Here is a 17104-nt window from a genome sequence, read left to right on the forward strand (position 1 = left end):
TCTAATCCTTCTACGAGGAAACAAAGGCGTTTCTCTCACGACATTCATGTGGCGCTAAAATCTCACAGTGACCTCTCCATCGGTGGCTATAGCAGCTTAAACAGATGTTGCTCTGTGTGTCTCCATAGAAACGGAGCTTGGACTCCCTGGACTTCCTGGTCTCCCTGCAGCACCAGCTGCGGCATTGGCTTCCAGGTCCGCCAGCGCTCCTGCAGCAACCCGACCCCTCGCCACGGCGGAAGAGTGTGTGTGGGCCAGAACCGCGAGGAAAGGTATAACACAAACACACAAACACACATACACATATATGTTTACACATTCATTTACATGGACCGATTAAAGCAAATACTTAGAAGTGTTTAGATTTGTGGGCATATTTAAAAAAAAGAAGAGAAAAAAGCATTTTGTTCCATAATTTGCAACCTGCAGTTTGAAAGTATGACTTTGACTGTGACTTTTTCTTTTTTTTTTTTTTTTTTTTTTTGTCTCACTTCTGTCCAACTTTCTGACAGCCAATTAAGGAATGAGTGGGATAGGCCTGTGCCTGGGTAATTATCTGGCTCTCACACACAGACAGAGCCTGCGTTTTGAAGCTTTGGAGGCTTTGGCGTAGAATAATCGCCTTTTTAAAGATGTTTGTGTGGTTTCTAAGCAACCTTTCCAGGCCTGAAAAAAAAAATCAGTTTTTCAAGGAAAGGGAATGTTAAGAAGTACAAAGTGAAATACAAAGCAGCCCAGGTAGACAAGGTCAAGAGCTCAAAGAAGTTTTGCATGTCTATCAATTTGCTCTGGTTAACTCAAACTTTAGTTTGCCAAATCCGACTGAGGAAAACCTTCTGACAGCTTCTGTGGCGTTTGAATATTAGATGTGTGGCTATATTACATTATATCAATTCCCTCTTAATAGAGACTAGGGTTTCTTCATCTGTGTGCTAAGTGTCTGGGTTACCCAGCGAGGCATTGTGCTGATGTTTTTCATCCAACTCCTGTCGTTAACCAGAGGTGGAAGCAGAAAAGGTGCAAATAAATACAGTTCAGAGGGTACAGGGGAGGAAAAGGGAGAAATAAATTGTTACCAACTGTTACCATGGCAACAGAAACAGCATTGCGATGGACAAGTAATTGGATACGACATTCAAGGATGAACCTTATATTAGATCCTTTTTTTCTCTCCTTTTTCTGCACTTTTTCATTTCCTTTCTCCCTCATCTAACCTCCCACCCTCCTTTTCTTACTCACTGATGCTCCTGGTGGAGCAGTCCTTTTCTCAAGGACTGCTCCACCCGGAGCTCTGAGGTAAATATATGGAGTGGCCGCTGCAGTCCAGTTACTCACGAAAACCCACAGCAAAAAAACGCTGGCTGGCACTGAAGACCACAGGAGGCCTAGAAGCAGATTTTTGCCACCCCCTCTCTTCTTCTTTCTCTGAGCTTTAATCTCCTTTGTTTCATCTCTCCTTCCTGCTCTCAGTACTCGCTCTGTTCAGCTATTTAAAACACCTCAGGCCAGATAGGGGCCAGCTGTGAGGGCTGGAAAAAGATCTTTGTAAAGGAGAAGTGAGAGGAGAGGAGCCTTTGTGTGGATATATAAATGTGTGTGCTCTGGTGAGAGAGAGACAGATAGAGAGACAGACAGATAAACAGTGAGGCAGAGAGATAGATAGAGAAAACGTGTTAACAGATGAATTATGCTGTGTCAATTTGAATGTGCCTACGGGAGAAAGGGATAGGGTAGAGATGCTTGAAAATGTGGTGTGTGTTCAATATGAGAATATCCAGGTGTGTCAGACATATCAGCGATGCTTTGAAAAACTGGAAAAAAAAGTTCTCGTTGGATGTTCAACCCGTGTAACAGTGTCCAAAAAACTTTCACCACATCTGTTGTTTATAGTTACCCATGTGTGAAATAGGTAAAGTCTTCTGTACAAGCTTTAATCCACATAGCATGAAAAGCACTGGCACTTTATCAGCTTTCGCTCACTGAACGATTCTTTTAATGCCGTGAAAGGCTTTTATTTTATAGGGCGCAGGCCTCCATTCAGAGGTGTTAGGCAGCTACAATAAGCCTTAACACTCACTTTGTTCTTCCCCATGTTGCCTCGAGTGTTCTGTTCAGATTAATGCTCCAGACTTATGTTCAAACATGCATGCATATGGCGTGAGCTCATATGTACACAGGCGCACATATGTACAAGAACAAAAACAAAAAATCTTCAAAAACTAAACCTACTCACCTCTTTTTTGTGCGTGTTTTAGCCAACAGGCTTCCCATACGTTTGGCCCTGATTGTTTGCAGCAGGCAGAGCTTTTAAAGATAAAGCAAATGTTCTGAAACCAATTGTGCACAGCAGCGCTATGGGCTTAAATCTGGCTGGTTAATGCCTGCATTTATGAACCTTCTGTTGGTATTTCCCTGAGCATACTGACAACGTCCACAATGCTTACTCAGCCTATAGCGAGTAATTAGCAGCGTTTTAGTCCGATCAGCTCTGCGTGTGTGCGCGCGTCTTTTTTAGGAGAAGGGAAGAGGATAAGATGGACTCAAGCTTCTGAGTTATCTGAAATGATTAAAGCGTGTATGATGAAGATTTTGAAGCTTTAAATCTGCTTCATATTGATCGCAGCAGTTTTTCATTGTGCTGCGGTGCAGCAGGGGTATTTGGCATCTGCATACAAGCCTATGTGCAAAAGTGTGTGTGTGTGTGTGTGTGTGTGTCTTTCTCCGTCTTTCAGGCTTGCGTGAGATTGAAATCCACACTCTTCTTCCTCACTTCTCCATGCTTTTCTTCCCCACTGTATCATCCCACTACAAGCGTGCCGATTAGTAGAAGTGTAAAAGAACATTCTGCTCTAAGGATTCTTACAACCATAGTACGCAGAGTGGAGCTTTTGATTTGCCATGAACAAAAAAAAAAAATAGAGTTTGGGGGAATAGCACAATGGAAATATCCAGCCTGAGCCTCTGGAGGAAGGGTATACAGTTAAAGCTATTTTAGCACAAGAAGACTCAGTTTTCCTCAAAAGGCAGCCATGTGCCAAAACACAACAAAATAGCAATAAAAGCTATTTTATAGGATGCGTAAAAGTTATAAAATAAATTATATGGCTCTAATAAGCCTGGCAGTCTTCTGTCGTTATTGTATAATGGGGACTGAGTAATTAAGTATTTCAGACATAGCAGTAATCCTGTCTTGTAAAACGATGTAATTAGAGATGATGCATGCATCTTTGTGGCTTTTTTAATAGGCTGTGTCAATGAATTATGCAAAATGCATATGCACGTTCATTAAGATCTGAGATGTAATGTTCTTAGATGTGCTTTCATGCAACCGGCCATTACGCCACACACAGGAATATAGCACCGACCTGTCTCGAGTGGCATGAGTCAATCAGATGTTCTGGTTTGTAGCACTCACCGTGCTTTCTGCACTTCATCGCCACATCAGAGAGACCTGCTGGGGTTTGTTAAAGTTTGTTTTAAGTGAAGTTTACACGCCTTCAGACATCCCTGTCTTGTGGTATGAACTCCTTGTACCTATTTCAATTCATTGGCAAACTATAAGAAATGTGGTGACGTCTTCAGTGCCCTTCACAAATAGTTTTAGTGCTCTCTGAGATAAAGTTGTTATTCCATTTTCCACAGACAACTAAAAAAAGAGGAGGTCGTGATCCAGTTGTACGTACCTAGTATGAGTTAAGCTTATTGTTGAAGGTTGCAAACTACCTCATTTGACTCTTGTAACTACAGTACATGAACCAGTAATTACAGTAATTGAAGCTACATTCATCATTTCTTTTATAATTACAATGGATAAGATGAGTTTGTGTAATGTGAAAGGGATCACTTGTAATCACAAATCCACATATAATTAACTTCTGGCTCTACAGTTACCATCACTTCTGAGTTTTTTAGTGCAGTTTTAGTGTCTTTAGGCTCATTGTTTTGATTTTCAGGAATGTTTTGGTTTTCTCTCACGACTCACTCACTGACTAGCTGATGAACATTTTGCAGCTATAGAGCCATGTATTTCCTTCAGGATTTGGTGAAAAGAGAGCGAACTAGATTTACATTTATCAAATGGTCAGAAACACAACCCAAAATAAATGTTAATGTTGCTCCATGTTTCACGTTGATGTGTAACACCTTCCTCCCTAAATCTTTGAGATGTGATAATATGTCAATATTGTGTTTACGGCTTGTTGCACTGCCCCCAAGTGGCCAAAAAAATTAATTCACAAAGGCGTAACCTTAGATTTCCCATATGGCTACGCACTAGTCTTGGTAGGTATACAGTATGACCGTTACTGCTCTCCTTTATATTGGAATAAATTGCAAACAGCTCTCTCATCATCTTTGAATAACCTTCTTTGATTGTTTTTATTTGTTTTGTTTATACCACTGTGGTTTAAGGTCATATCAAGCATAAATAATGTACAGTATTTGTCAGAAATTCTCCCATGAAAACATATTTTAGATTATTACGGCCGTGTTTTACAATATTGCCACTGATTATTCTCCATTTCAAATTTTGGAGTCCCTGAAAATATTGACAAATTATTAAACAATACAACTACATTATAGTCTGCTGCCTGCTGACTTTTCTCATCTTTCCCAGGTATTGTAATGAACACCTGCCCTGCCCACCGCACGTTTACTGGTCGGCTTGGTCGGCATGGGAACGCTGCACCGTGCCTTGTGGTGGAGGCATCCAATCACGACGCAGAACCTGTGAGAACGGCAACGACTGTCCAGGGTGTGGTCAGGTATGTCACACTAAACAAAAGCTCTCACAGGCACCATCTTTCTATCCATTTTTCACTCTGTCTATTCATTGTTTAGGAACTGAGTCATTTGATGCAATAAACAGTAAGTGGTGATGAAATTGGAACATCTAACACGACCAAATCCCCTGGCTATATTTATACAGTGGCAGCAGCCATCAGATTTATTACCAAGACCTATTTAATACCACACACACACACATATGCAGTAATCACTCCACATATGAATAGGCTTATTTTCTGCCACAAAGCTTTCTCCAAAGCAAGGCTGATGCAAGGAAATGTTGAAATATGCGGGTTCTTCGTGTTGACAGAATTATGTGATGCTCGTGTTATTTCTGTTGCTATTTTCACACACACTCACACACCCTCAGCCACAGTGCTGATAAAAATAAGAGAGAATGAACATGATAGCTGTAGCTTCTCATGTCCCTCTTGCAAATGGATTAAAGAATATGGGTCAGGGTCTTTTGGATGGATAGAAGTGTGTTTTTTGGTTTGTTTGTTTTTCTCCTATTTGAGAGAAAATCTGAGTTTGGGATGATTTAGGGAAAAGGCGCTGGCTGGTTTCGATTCAGGGTTATAATCAGGATTTTGCACACATGCCACATCTTTGATATTTGCATTAATTGTGTCTCCGTGGAAGTGTATGTGGAATAAATGATTGGATACTATCATATTAAAGGGGTGAAATGTGTTTAAAATACTGTATATAAAATCAAATTTATTCCCAACGCTGAAAAAGCATTCAACGACCCAAATCGCATTTAGCTGAAAAAGCACATCCCACAGGTTGTGTAATGGCCTGTTGTAACACTGCCAGCGTTATGAAACATCCCACACAAGACCCTGTAACCTCAAGAGCATACATAGTATCTGATAATTGCCCATGACACATTAGTAGCTGCAGAACGGCCAAATGAAAAGACTGACCTCCCATTAAGTCACAATTAAGCACTCACACTATATCATCTGCTGCTACGTGTACCTACCCACTTTCCCTCTCACACACATACACTCACATTCCCATCGGACGGCAGCTGTCGTATTTCTGTCATTGCACAGTGACCATTATCCTCACTCAAGCATCCTGGGAATGCAGTGGCATTCCTGGAGGAACTCTGTTCAGTAAAGTAAAGCGACGACGAGCACAAGGGAATCTGAGTAGCTCGTCAGCGCTGTTTCCAAAAGTGGAAAGCCTGTCTTCGGCTGTCTGTAGGTGTGGATATTTTTGATGTTTGGAGATGGGTTTGGGCTCACTGAGCGGGAGATTTTATTGGTGTCAGCTGAGGGGACAGATCTGTGATTACAGACAGGGAAGTGACATACTAGAGCGAGCTGAGCTGGGTCAGTGGGAAAGGTCAAAAGAGCATCTTGTATAAACGCTCTCTCTGTTTGTTTCACCCACTCCCTTTTCTTTACTTTGTTTTGTTTTGTTTTCTCATCGGCTCCTCCGTCTTCAAGCATGGCGACATGGACTTAATTGGGGCCATCTCAGCCACCAGACTTGTAATTACATGCAGATTTCACAGACACCTTCTCTTTCCCAGTGTGGACTTTATTTGGACAGCTTGGCTGACTTGTATTATAGCTGCGTATTTACTCCGATGAAAGAAACATTTGCTGCCTTTCATTTGCAATCCGATAAGGCGCTTAATGACACAGCTGTTAATATATAAGAATTGCTTCATTGCACTTAAAGCCCCTAAGAAGTGAAGCTTGAGTGTTCAAGACAGAAAACAGTGTTTGGAACACTATGCACCTTTCCAATAAACTTTGCATTCATCACTTGAAGATCAAGGATGACGGAGAATGTGTTCTTTTAATTTCATCAAGGACCCACCCAAAAACAGTGAAAAGTGTGATGGAGTTCAGTTTTTTATGTGCCATCTGTCTGTGTTCTCTTCCCCTGGACAGATCCACGTTTAATTAAACAGAAGGAGACCACACACACACACACACACACACACACACACACACATACGGCAGCTTCCGTCATCGCAGCTACTTTTTTAAATCAGGCACCCTACTGAGACCTGAAAACACGAACACATCTTTTGGTGCATTCGTGGATACACTCATGTTTACCTGTCAGGATCACTGCAACCACCCGTGGTCAGCTCCAGGCGTTTGTCAGACATTAATCAAGAGCGGCGAGCTAACATCTGCTTGGTGTTTTACAAAGATGTCAGGCTTTTTGGAACTTATTTTGAAAAGTATAGAAAGTTGGACCAAAGAAGTTGGTAATACCAGTTTCAGGTCAACACTCAATACATAACATGCTGTAAAGCGAAAAAAATCTATTCAATTGTTTCTTTTCGTGATTCTCTATTGATCTCAAAAGCAAAATTTTCTACGCTCATAACTGCACCACAGGGAGCTCAGCCCAGAGTCAGATACAGAATAGCTCAAGCGAAGCATGTAGGGATTCAGGTCAAGGACACTTCAGTTTAAACAAAAGCGTCTCTACTGACTTTGCAACCCTGTAACCCCAAAAACTAAATGTTGCCGCGTGCACAATTAAAAGAACAAACTCCCTAGGTGCTTAATTTCCATCAAACCTGCCCTAATGTTGCCCGGTGTGTCATTGCCCTAAGCCTCAGCAGTCTTATCATCGTGGAAGTATTTAGTCCGGAGGTGCTCAGTGCCTCATTTTGCTGATGCAAAAGGCCACATGACTGCAACTTCATCAGTCTGAGCCCTGGTCCATGCAGCGCTGCTTCGTCTCTCTCGTTTCACTGTATCTGCATTACAGGTTTGAATCCCCAGAGGAGCTAGCAAAATCTGGGCTGGAAATAAACAAGCGAGGCTCCGGTGGCTCGGCAGTGATGTACTGTACGACGAGTACAGTACTTAACCCTATCTTCTCCTGTGCGGTGACTCAAAATACAGCTAAAAAATAAAAAAGGAGTACATGAGCTCCGTCTGGCAACCTTGGATGAATTGGAAGAAAAACATGTTTGAAATAAATGAAGTGATGAGTCATTATCCATTAAAGAATAGGCTTTCTGAAAAAAAAACATGTTATTAAATATCAAACATTTAGAAGGAAGGAGAGTATTTGTACCATCCTTTTGATGCAGCTTATTCACCATGTTGAAACCCACATGCTTTTTATTAAGACTGAATGAGAAGTTAATGACAAGTTGATTAGGGCTGAATCATTGTTCGTAAGCATAAAACGACATCTATTTGTCTCTTTATGATTCATGATGGTGCAGTAATCTTAGTTCGAAGAGAACAACCTTCGACAGATTTGTTCAACCCACATAATGTCAGTCACGGTGAACAGTAACAGTAAACTTTTAGTCAGAATCTCTGCTTGCTGATTACTTTTAGGTTTATCTTCAGCATGCTCATTCATCTGTTTGTTCTGACTGAAGGAAAAGTCACTGTAAAAAGACACACAAAATGTTTTTATTTTATTATTTCTAGGAGAACTTTTTTTCATTTTCAAAACAACAATATGTTTCAAAGCCAGTGTTTCCTTTTTTATTATTCTATTAAATCCCAAATTTTATTTCCGATGCCAAAATTAAAATGTTACTGTTCTAGTCTCATGAAAAAACATCATATACTGTATTATAGTAAAATACTGACCTATTTACACAATGAGTACTTTTCCATCCTTGAAAGATCTAGTATGTTACATTTAGGAAGATTGGCAGAAATGTTTTAATTAGTGTATAATCACCAAAAACAATAGGCAAAAAAGACAATCGCTCTGTTTTGTTACCATAAAATGAGCGATGTGTATGTCCACATATTTTTAAAGTAAGACTTTTAATGCAGGACTTTGACAAGTAGTGCTGTGTGAGTGTGGTATTAGTACTTTTACTTGAAGGATCTGAAGACTTCGTCCACCAACAGATCTGTTTATACACTATTTTGTTATCTGATATTTGATGTTGGAAGTATCTTTTCTCAAATGTTTTGCATATTTAATACCAATAAGCACATACTACGCACTGGTAAATAGTTATATATTACATTATACAAGAGAGAAATTGAAACGGTGTCTCTTTTAATTACTTGTATTAGATGAAAGAACACCTTCTTCAGACGTGTCTTCTTTGTGCTTTATACCATAAAGTACATCAAATATCTCTCACATCCAGTGATCAAAAGGACCATTCTTCTCCGTTGAACTGCACACCTTGACTCTCCCACCGAGACTTAACTAAGTCAAATATGGGCCAGGCGGAACTTACGATGCACAAAGCTGCTTAATGACACTGAGAGCTGCTCTATTTACCTGCGATAAATTCAGAAGTGCAAACCAGGCTGTGATATGAAAGTTAAGTACCCAGTGTTCGTGGAGGCAGACTGATGTGTGAACACACTTGTGCCTTTTTGTATTGTTGAGTATTAGTCGGTGTGTGTGTGTGTATGTGCAGTGTAGCCAGGAGACCCACTCCTGGCCGACAGCAGGCTTCATTATGGAGTCAGGCTGGTGTGGAGAAGGAGAGAGAGAGAGAAGTCAGTGTTTGACAAAGTGTGTTGTGGTTGGTACTGCTAATTGAACTGATGTGTCACACAGACTTGAGGAACATTAGGGCTCCCTTCTCTCTAGACGCGACCACAATAGATAAAGATGTAGGCACTGGAGTGGATTAGTCACTCTCACATCTCACATCTGGACCGTTCACTTAAATGTCTGGTGCTAGTGTGTGTGTGTGTAGTTATATGCACTAACACACATGCTTTTCTCACACTCTCACCTTCTCTCTCGTACACACTCACAGTTCTCCCGATCCAATAAGAAGTGTAATGAGTGTAATGATGGTAGGAGGCTGGAGAGGCACGACTCCTTATTATTCACCTCCCACAACTGGCCAGACACCACAGAGAGCCTTTTGTACCTACACACATCCACACTCTGTACTCCCTCCAAACACACACACAGTAGTAAAGACACACAGTGTAATTCTTTCTCCACTCTGCATTCATACATTCTTCAGTAAAAATAAGAAGAGAGGCTGAGGGTTTATACTCCCCCAGCACTCAGATACTATACTGACACACACACACACACACTCTCTCTCTTTCTTTTTAGCTCTTCCTCCTCCTCAACTTGTATCCCCTCAGCCTATAACACCTAAAAAAAAATAAATAAGCAGAAAAGGTCTGTGGATGGAGACGGACTGAGATAGGAGCTGCCTGAATCCATAACTCAGCCGTGCATAAACTTATAAACATGCACGCGCTTCACACACACACACACATCATCGCCAAAGTGCCAGCCTTAAGTCAAACTTTCACTTTTTAGTCAACTTGACACAGGCGTACACGCTCAAACACACACACACATACACACACACACACACACAGACCACAACCGTTTCCATACTGACCAACCAGGCGGCTTGTTTGTGTGAGGCAGTAAAGATGCTATCAGGCGTTCTCCCACCCAGCTCTTCTGAGCTCCAGCCAAAAACACATTACAGTTGCCGCCCGCCTCTGAGCAGCTGCCTGTTAAAGGTGTTGCACAGCATAAAATCGCTGGTCTCCATTTGCCTATAATGTGTATCACCACTCACGCCGGAGGGGGTGAGGGACGAGGATGTGAGTCGAAATCAGCGGACTAATTGAATCCAATTTTGTGTTCCACATGCCACTTGTCACGTTCGACTGCTTTCCGCCATGTTTTCACTTTCGGTTAATTTCTCTGAAATTGAGATTGCAAGTATGGCTGAGTGAAGGGCGGAGGAATTATTTACTGTTTTTTTTTTCTTGTTGTTGTTGTGTTCTTGTAGTTTTATTACTTTCATTCATTGAAAGAATGGGGTGAGACATTTATGTAGTTCATTTTTGATCAGCTCGTTTTTATCTCCATGTTCGAATCAAAGTTTAATTCAACAGTCTCTCTGTTCAGAAGCACATTTAGATGGTCGACATGTAATGTATGCCCAAGATCACCTATTCATCGCTCTGACTCAGTGAATGTCATTTGCTTATGGGTGTATGTGTGTGTTTGGGTGAAGGATTTTTTATGGACAGAGCTATACTGATTTATTTCACATCCTCAGGTTCTCAAGTTATAATGCATTATTCAAGCACCATAAAAATTGGCACTCTAAGCAAGAAGCTATTATATCAGATATTTTTTTTTATTCATGTGCGTTCAATATAACAAGGACTCTTTTGTGCAGGAAAGATAATAAACTGTCCACTGCCCTTCGACATGTGTTATTGGATGTCGTAGTTAACAGCAGGGGTCTTCAGCCTCTCTTTCATATCATGGACCACCAGGTGGTACAGGGGATGATAGTGGGGACCACCACTATATCTTCAACATACTACTTTATTAGCATTGCTACCAGTATTATTTATTATTATTATTATTCAGCTACTTTTATTGAATTCTCAAAATAAAAGTCAACAGCAAACAAATTCTCATCAAACACATAGTTTTCAACAATTGCTTGTTCCCTGCCACATAAATGAATAAGTAAGGCACAGGCTCATGCAAATATCAAATTAAAATTTCCATGGTGCTCACTGAACAGCTATTTCTTAGTTGTATGAACTCATTGTTGCCGTGCTTATCTCAATCCTGACGCATTTCCAATGGAAAGCAATTAACCGCAGGATATAGTTAACATCTTTCATTGCACTTTAAAATAAATCTGTTTTCATGTAGGACTCAGACATTCATCGTTCATCAAACAAACTGCACTCTACTGGATTGAAAAGTGTTTTTTTACAAATTCCAATCCCTACGATTCCACCATAGACCTTAGTAGTAGTAGTAGCAGTAGTTACCAACCCTTTTTTGAGTGTTAAAATCAGATAATATCTGTTTGTCAGCCCATATTAAATCCTTTGGGGCGAATTAGACAGAAACACACCGCTACAGGCACAGCTGCTTCAAAAACACTTTGGCCGAGCATGTCTGGCGAAACAGCTGGTGCACCTTTAAACCATCAGCTACTGGCAGGCCTTTAACTAGTAGTTAAAAGACTTTAACTGCTTGCACACACAGATCTGCTTCATACTGTATGATTCACTGAGAAAAGTCGTCCCTATCACATCTACCAAGTAGTAAAACATGCCACAAGAGAGGAGTAAACACCTGGGGCGCCGTGTCATAAGAAAACAATGGTTTTGCTGCTGAAGAGTTTCTAGTGATGCCTGGAGAAGAAGTCAAAAGTTTCCAGAAGTTTACAACAAAAGAAGAAGCAAAAAATAAACCTACTTAATTATTTATGTAAAGTTCCTGTGTACGGGTGTGAGTCCTCTTAACAAGCAACACAGAATCTGATGTCTGCTCAGTCAATGTGACATCTTTGCTACATATACACACTGACGGCCTCACTTTTCTGCTGCCCACTGCTGTAGTAGACGTGAATGCCTTCAGAGACCTTGAATGAGGTTCTGCTTTAAACCCAGTAATTATCTCCTTAGCCCTCTGCATCGACACTAATCCTAAGAGAGTACAGGAAAAAACGCTTACCAGACAAGCCTCATTAAATATTTACTGTGTTTGGCCACCATCAACAACTCACACAACAAACACCCGCAGATCGTTTGCCTTTTCCCCTTCATTCATGCCATGTGTTGCTGTCGCTTTAGGCGGCGGCGAGACGCTGAGGTGGACTTTTTTTTTTTTTTTCATCCTTTTTGTTATTGGCTGATAACCACAGATTGTGGGCCGGTCTGTGATGCGTGATGATGTTAAATATTAATGTCTGGAGATGATTACTGCGCTAGATGGAGGGAGGCAGGAAGTGCGGTGGAGGTGACACCCTCATTCATCACGGGGCCCTAACAGAATCTAAATCCTCCCTGTGTTTTTAACCTTGGTACCCCAGGGAAGAGAGGCGAGTGAGGAGAAAGAGACGAGAGTGTATAGGGAGAGACAGAGAGAGATGAAGCGGAGGTAGAGAGAGAAAAGAAACAAGGAGAGGGAGAAAGAAAGCTGACACAAAGCGAATTATGAACAGTGTGTGAAAAAGACACTGAAAGAAATATAAAGGTAGGTAGATGGATGGAAAGTGAGACCAGGAGAGAGCATAAAAGACGAGGTAAGATGGTGAAAAATAGACCTGCACGCTATTGTGCTCCTCTCCTCGGCTGACCTGTCAGCCTATCCCATGTGACAGGCTGACGGATGTGCAGAAAGGAACTCTTATCTTATTTTGTCAAGGTCTGGCAGTCACTCAAGGGCTATTCAGCATAAATAAACAAGTGTGAGGGAAAATAGCAGCCATTTCACCTCCTCTTCCGCGGTGTCATTTTCTCCAGACGTATCACTACCTCTGGATTCTTATTTATTTAGCCAGGCGCAAAAGGGGTCAGGACTGCCTATTACCCACCTATTATCATCCTGAGTCATATCATCATATATGGCACCACAGAAGGAGCAGACTTTTTTTTTTTTTATCTCAACTGCTAGCCCAAATAGAAGTTGGCTGAGAGAAGTGGAGGCAAAATATATACTTATGAGACTTCTGAATGAGAGTCACATATCATGCTGTTGGAGCTTCAGTGCTGTGTTTTTCATTTTTACTGCCCAGCTCTCAAATCGAAATGCAGATGGGAGAAAGAGTTGCCATTATTACTTTTTTTTTTTTTTTTTTTTTACTTTCCCGTATTTCTCCATCAGTGTCTCTACCAGCCCATCCCCCTTCTTTCTCACACCTTTTCCCCTGGGCTATAAATTAAACTTGATCAATGACCTTTTCTGCCTGGCTTGTTTGCCTCTTGCCATGTTCAGCAAGCAGTCTAATGGGAATGCATTCTTAGCCAGTGCGTGCAAGGTGACTGGCGGACTATGTTGTGTCCTGGCTTGGTTGGTTGGTTTGTATCTAAGGTATGTTTTGAGGGGTGAGTAGAACTGGATCTGGCAACATACAATACAGTAAACCAGCCAGAATAGGAATCAAGAGAATTTCAAGGATGAATGACAATGAAAGGCTGTTTATTTCCTCCTAAAATAAGCTGTTTAATTTTACATTAGTCACTGAAAAGACTTTCAAAAGCCATTGTCCTGTCCATTATGATGCTTGGGAAGCACACCAAGAATTTCTGTCTCAGCCTGCCACGCTTAATTATTGTTTTTAATGATTTGTGATTATCTCTCCCTACGCTTAGACGTGGCACAATCACCTGCCTGCTTGCCATGAAATAACACTAAACGCAGTAAAAATGTTTTCCACCTGTGTGATTGCAGGAGTACCAGTCGTGCAACACCCTGCCATGTCCCGACCTGAAGAAGACCACTCCCTGGACTCCCTGGACGCCCGTCAACATCTCAGACAACGGCGGCCACTATGAGCAACGATTCCGCTACACTTGCAAAGCTCGCATACCGGATGCGAGCCTGCTAGAAGTGGGAAGGCAGAGGATCGAGATGCGTTACTGCTCCAGCGACGGATCAACCGGCTGCTCCACTGACGGTGAGTGCAGAGTGGAAAAGACTGATGGACTTTTTCCAGCTATCTCAGCCTCTGGATGTTTCTGTGTTATCTCCCTCCAACTGGCTTTCTCTGTCTCTGCAGGCTAGTTATTGGCCTCCTCGCCTCAAGCCATTCGCCCTGTCTGTGTGTGTCTGTTGTTCATTAGATGTTTCTTTCGTGCGTCTTTAAACTTTTCTCCTCTCTTTGCCCTGAAAAAGTTAAAGGAGGGGGATCTTAATCAGCCCTCGTGTCCCGTCTTTCTTTGACTTTATCAGCGGATCAAAGCAACAGCTGTGTTAATGAACTTCCAACCCACAAAGTCGATCAGCAGTTTACAACTCATTTCCGCACTATCTTTCACAAAGACAGGCACACACATAGACGCAAATGCTCAAACTCAAATTATAGTCTTGCAAAGAAACACAAACACGCACTCTTTATCCATCAATCCAGTTATTCCCCTCTGCCTGAGTCGGTGCACCAGAGTCAACCACACCCCTGGTGAATTAAATGCTGTAAACGTCTGTACAAACAGGCCGCTAATTGACAAGTTGTTTATGTTGTCAAGTAGAAGGATCCATATTAAAGGGGAGACAGGCGGGGTGGCACCACACCACCACAGCAAAGAGGCTTCGGATATGGATGCAGCAGTTAAAGTTTGTTTATGGTGTTGCTCTTTTCCTCAGAAGGAAAAGCAGATTTTTTTTAAGGCTCTGGAGTTAGCGCCTGGTTAATTTGCGGTGGTCTTCAAGTCAATCTGTGTCTCTGGGTGGTCTGTCGCAGAAGCATTCACACGCTGTTTAGCTTTTATGTACACTATCAGTGGAGTTTTCCCTCTTTGGATCTCTCTCTTCCTCCTTATTTCTGATTATTAATCTCTGTTTTTCCTCCAGTGCTGTCGCTGGTACAAGTTGTTCTTTTCACACTTTGAAGCTTAAATGTTCCTGAAGGGTTTTTAAATGAGCCCTGGCAGGCACAGAGAAAACCTGACTGCAGACTTAAGAGTAGTGACAGCCACACATCCACGACATTAGCGAACAAAGACTCGAGCTTTAATGGGTTTGTCTTGTTTCTGATTAGCGGGAGGAAGTAACAGACACTATGTGTTTCATTAAGGGCTGCCACAAGAAGCGTTGGCATCAGATTAGTTTCGTCGTTCAATCTAACAATTAAAAAAAGAAAAGGCTGAGGGTTCAGCACTCATTTTTGACAATGTGTCAGTCTGCGATGTAGAATGTAAGCAGCCCATAGGCTACAGATAGTGATGTATGAGCTTCAAACCTCTTCAACAACCAGTGTACAAACAGGGGTGTTGTTTTTTCACGAATCTGCCGTCAGGAAAATTGGAAACACTGTTAACTCAGATCACTGAGGTGCAAATTATGTACCGGCAGTGCTGCAGGTTATATTTAGACTCTCTCTTTTTTGGGCGGAGGAGGTTATAATTTTCCTGTTAATAGACAGAGACTTCATTAGTGCCAAAGATTATCAGCAACTGTGATTTGTCATGATGCTATAGCGGTTATTGCACTAGACTCCTCTCGTTGGTTATTGGCATTTCACTAGATAAGTAATTAACGTCAGTGCAAACAGCATTGCTGCTCTGCATTGCTTTAAAGTATGGCCATGTGAATATAAGTGTAATTTTATTAAATCAAAAATGTATTTATTGTTTTGTTTTTTTAATTCTCAGTGAGACAAATTTCTTTTCAACATCAGAACAGGTTCACTCAAAAGTGTGGCTCTAAAAAGCACAACTGGTGTACGTGCAAGGGGGAAAAACTTGAGTCCAGAATATAAAACACTTTGTTCTTTTATTTTAAAATCTCCAGTTGTGCTGCACAGCTTGGGCGAGAACTAGACCTATTGAGGTGTACGTGGCCTCTGTGTGCTACTCTCCCTCTTTTCCCGTGTTGATTGTTCATCTCCAGACTTCAATATGATTCACTTCTCGGAGGAGTTTTAGGTCATAACTGTCGAAAAAGAGGATGGACTCCAGTGATCCACTTCTTTATTTCAACCATTATCAAACTTGCCATCCATCTGAGGAGAACTGCCCTGTGTATTTGTGTGTGTGTGTGTGTTGGGGGCGCGTCTTGACGTGCATTTTGGCCAGTTTTTGTGGGCGGGTCTGTTTGTGTGCCTGCGTGTGTGTCGGTGTGTGTGTTCATGACATTTTTCCAATATATCCTCCTCCCACCATCCACCTCTCATAGATGCATGGGGTGCCTGAGCCCCTGGGACAGCAGTTAACTCTGCTTAAAGCAGGCAGCCATTGCAGAATAATTACTGCCACAGTGGTGGTGCGTATTGATGTCCTCTACTGGGGCAAAGGACGCTGAGATCCCTCTGAGAAGATGAGCACCGAAAAGGAATAGTGTGTCACTGGATAAAGATTTACTATTTGAATCAGGCCGCTTAGTTTTTAAATAGAGCTTTACACACAACCTGGACTTTTCTGTTATAAAACAGTGCCATATGAACAAAGTTCAGGTAATTAAATGCAGGTATGTAATGACATTACTTGTTACTTTACTTTCGTTGCTTAACCTTCATGAAAGTTTCCTTTAAACAGATTCAACTTTTAGACTTTTAAACTTTTAAACTACAGAGAGGAACATTTGATTTCTAACGCATCCCTCAACGGTCAGTTAAAAATATATACATATATATAAACACTGCATATGTTGACACGTTGTGTATGTTTCTATGAATGGGCGGGTTCATTTTCATATATTTTAATGATATACAGCTTGTCAGTGAGATCAAATATGTTTAGAGAATGTAGAGTTGTTGAGAAAACAATTTTCTTCTACCAAACTTCTTTAGCATTCAGGAGTAAGCCAGTTTTCTGTCTCCCGGGACGAGATGGACAGCCAAAACTGTCTTTCTTTTTGTTTTCTCATTTTAAACCGATGCGTG

General features: G+C 41.4%; 1 protein-coding gene across 2 annotated transcripts in view; it reads left to right on the top strand.

The window, feature by feature from the left end:
- Positions 1-17104, top strand: part of sema5a (sema domain, seven thrombospondin repeats (type 1 and type 1-like), transmembrane domain (TM) and short cytoplasmic domain, (semaphorin) 5A) — a 117188-nt gene that overhangs the window by 79477 nt on the left and 20607 nt on the right. For both annotated transcript variants that reach the window (XR_003461587.1, XM_027274323.1), the window contains exons 14-16: positions 129-272; positions 4616-4763; positions 13957-14182. Coding sequence is in view for 1 of the 2 variants with exons in the window: in XM_027274323.1 (XP_027130124.1) it covers positions 129-272; positions 4616-4763; positions 13957-14182 (518 nt within the window). In the remaining variant the exon portion in view is untranslated. The remainder of the gene's footprint in view (positions 1-128; positions 273-4615; positions 4764-13956; positions 14183-17104) is intronic.

This window comes from Larimichthys crocea, chromosome XXIII (assembly GCF_000972845.2).
Source record: "Larimichthys crocea isolate SSNF chromosome XXIII, L_crocea_2.0, whole genome shotgun sequence".
NCBI classification, from domain to species: Eukaryota; Metazoa; Chordata; class Actinopteri; family Sciaenidae; genus Larimichthys; species Larimichthys crocea.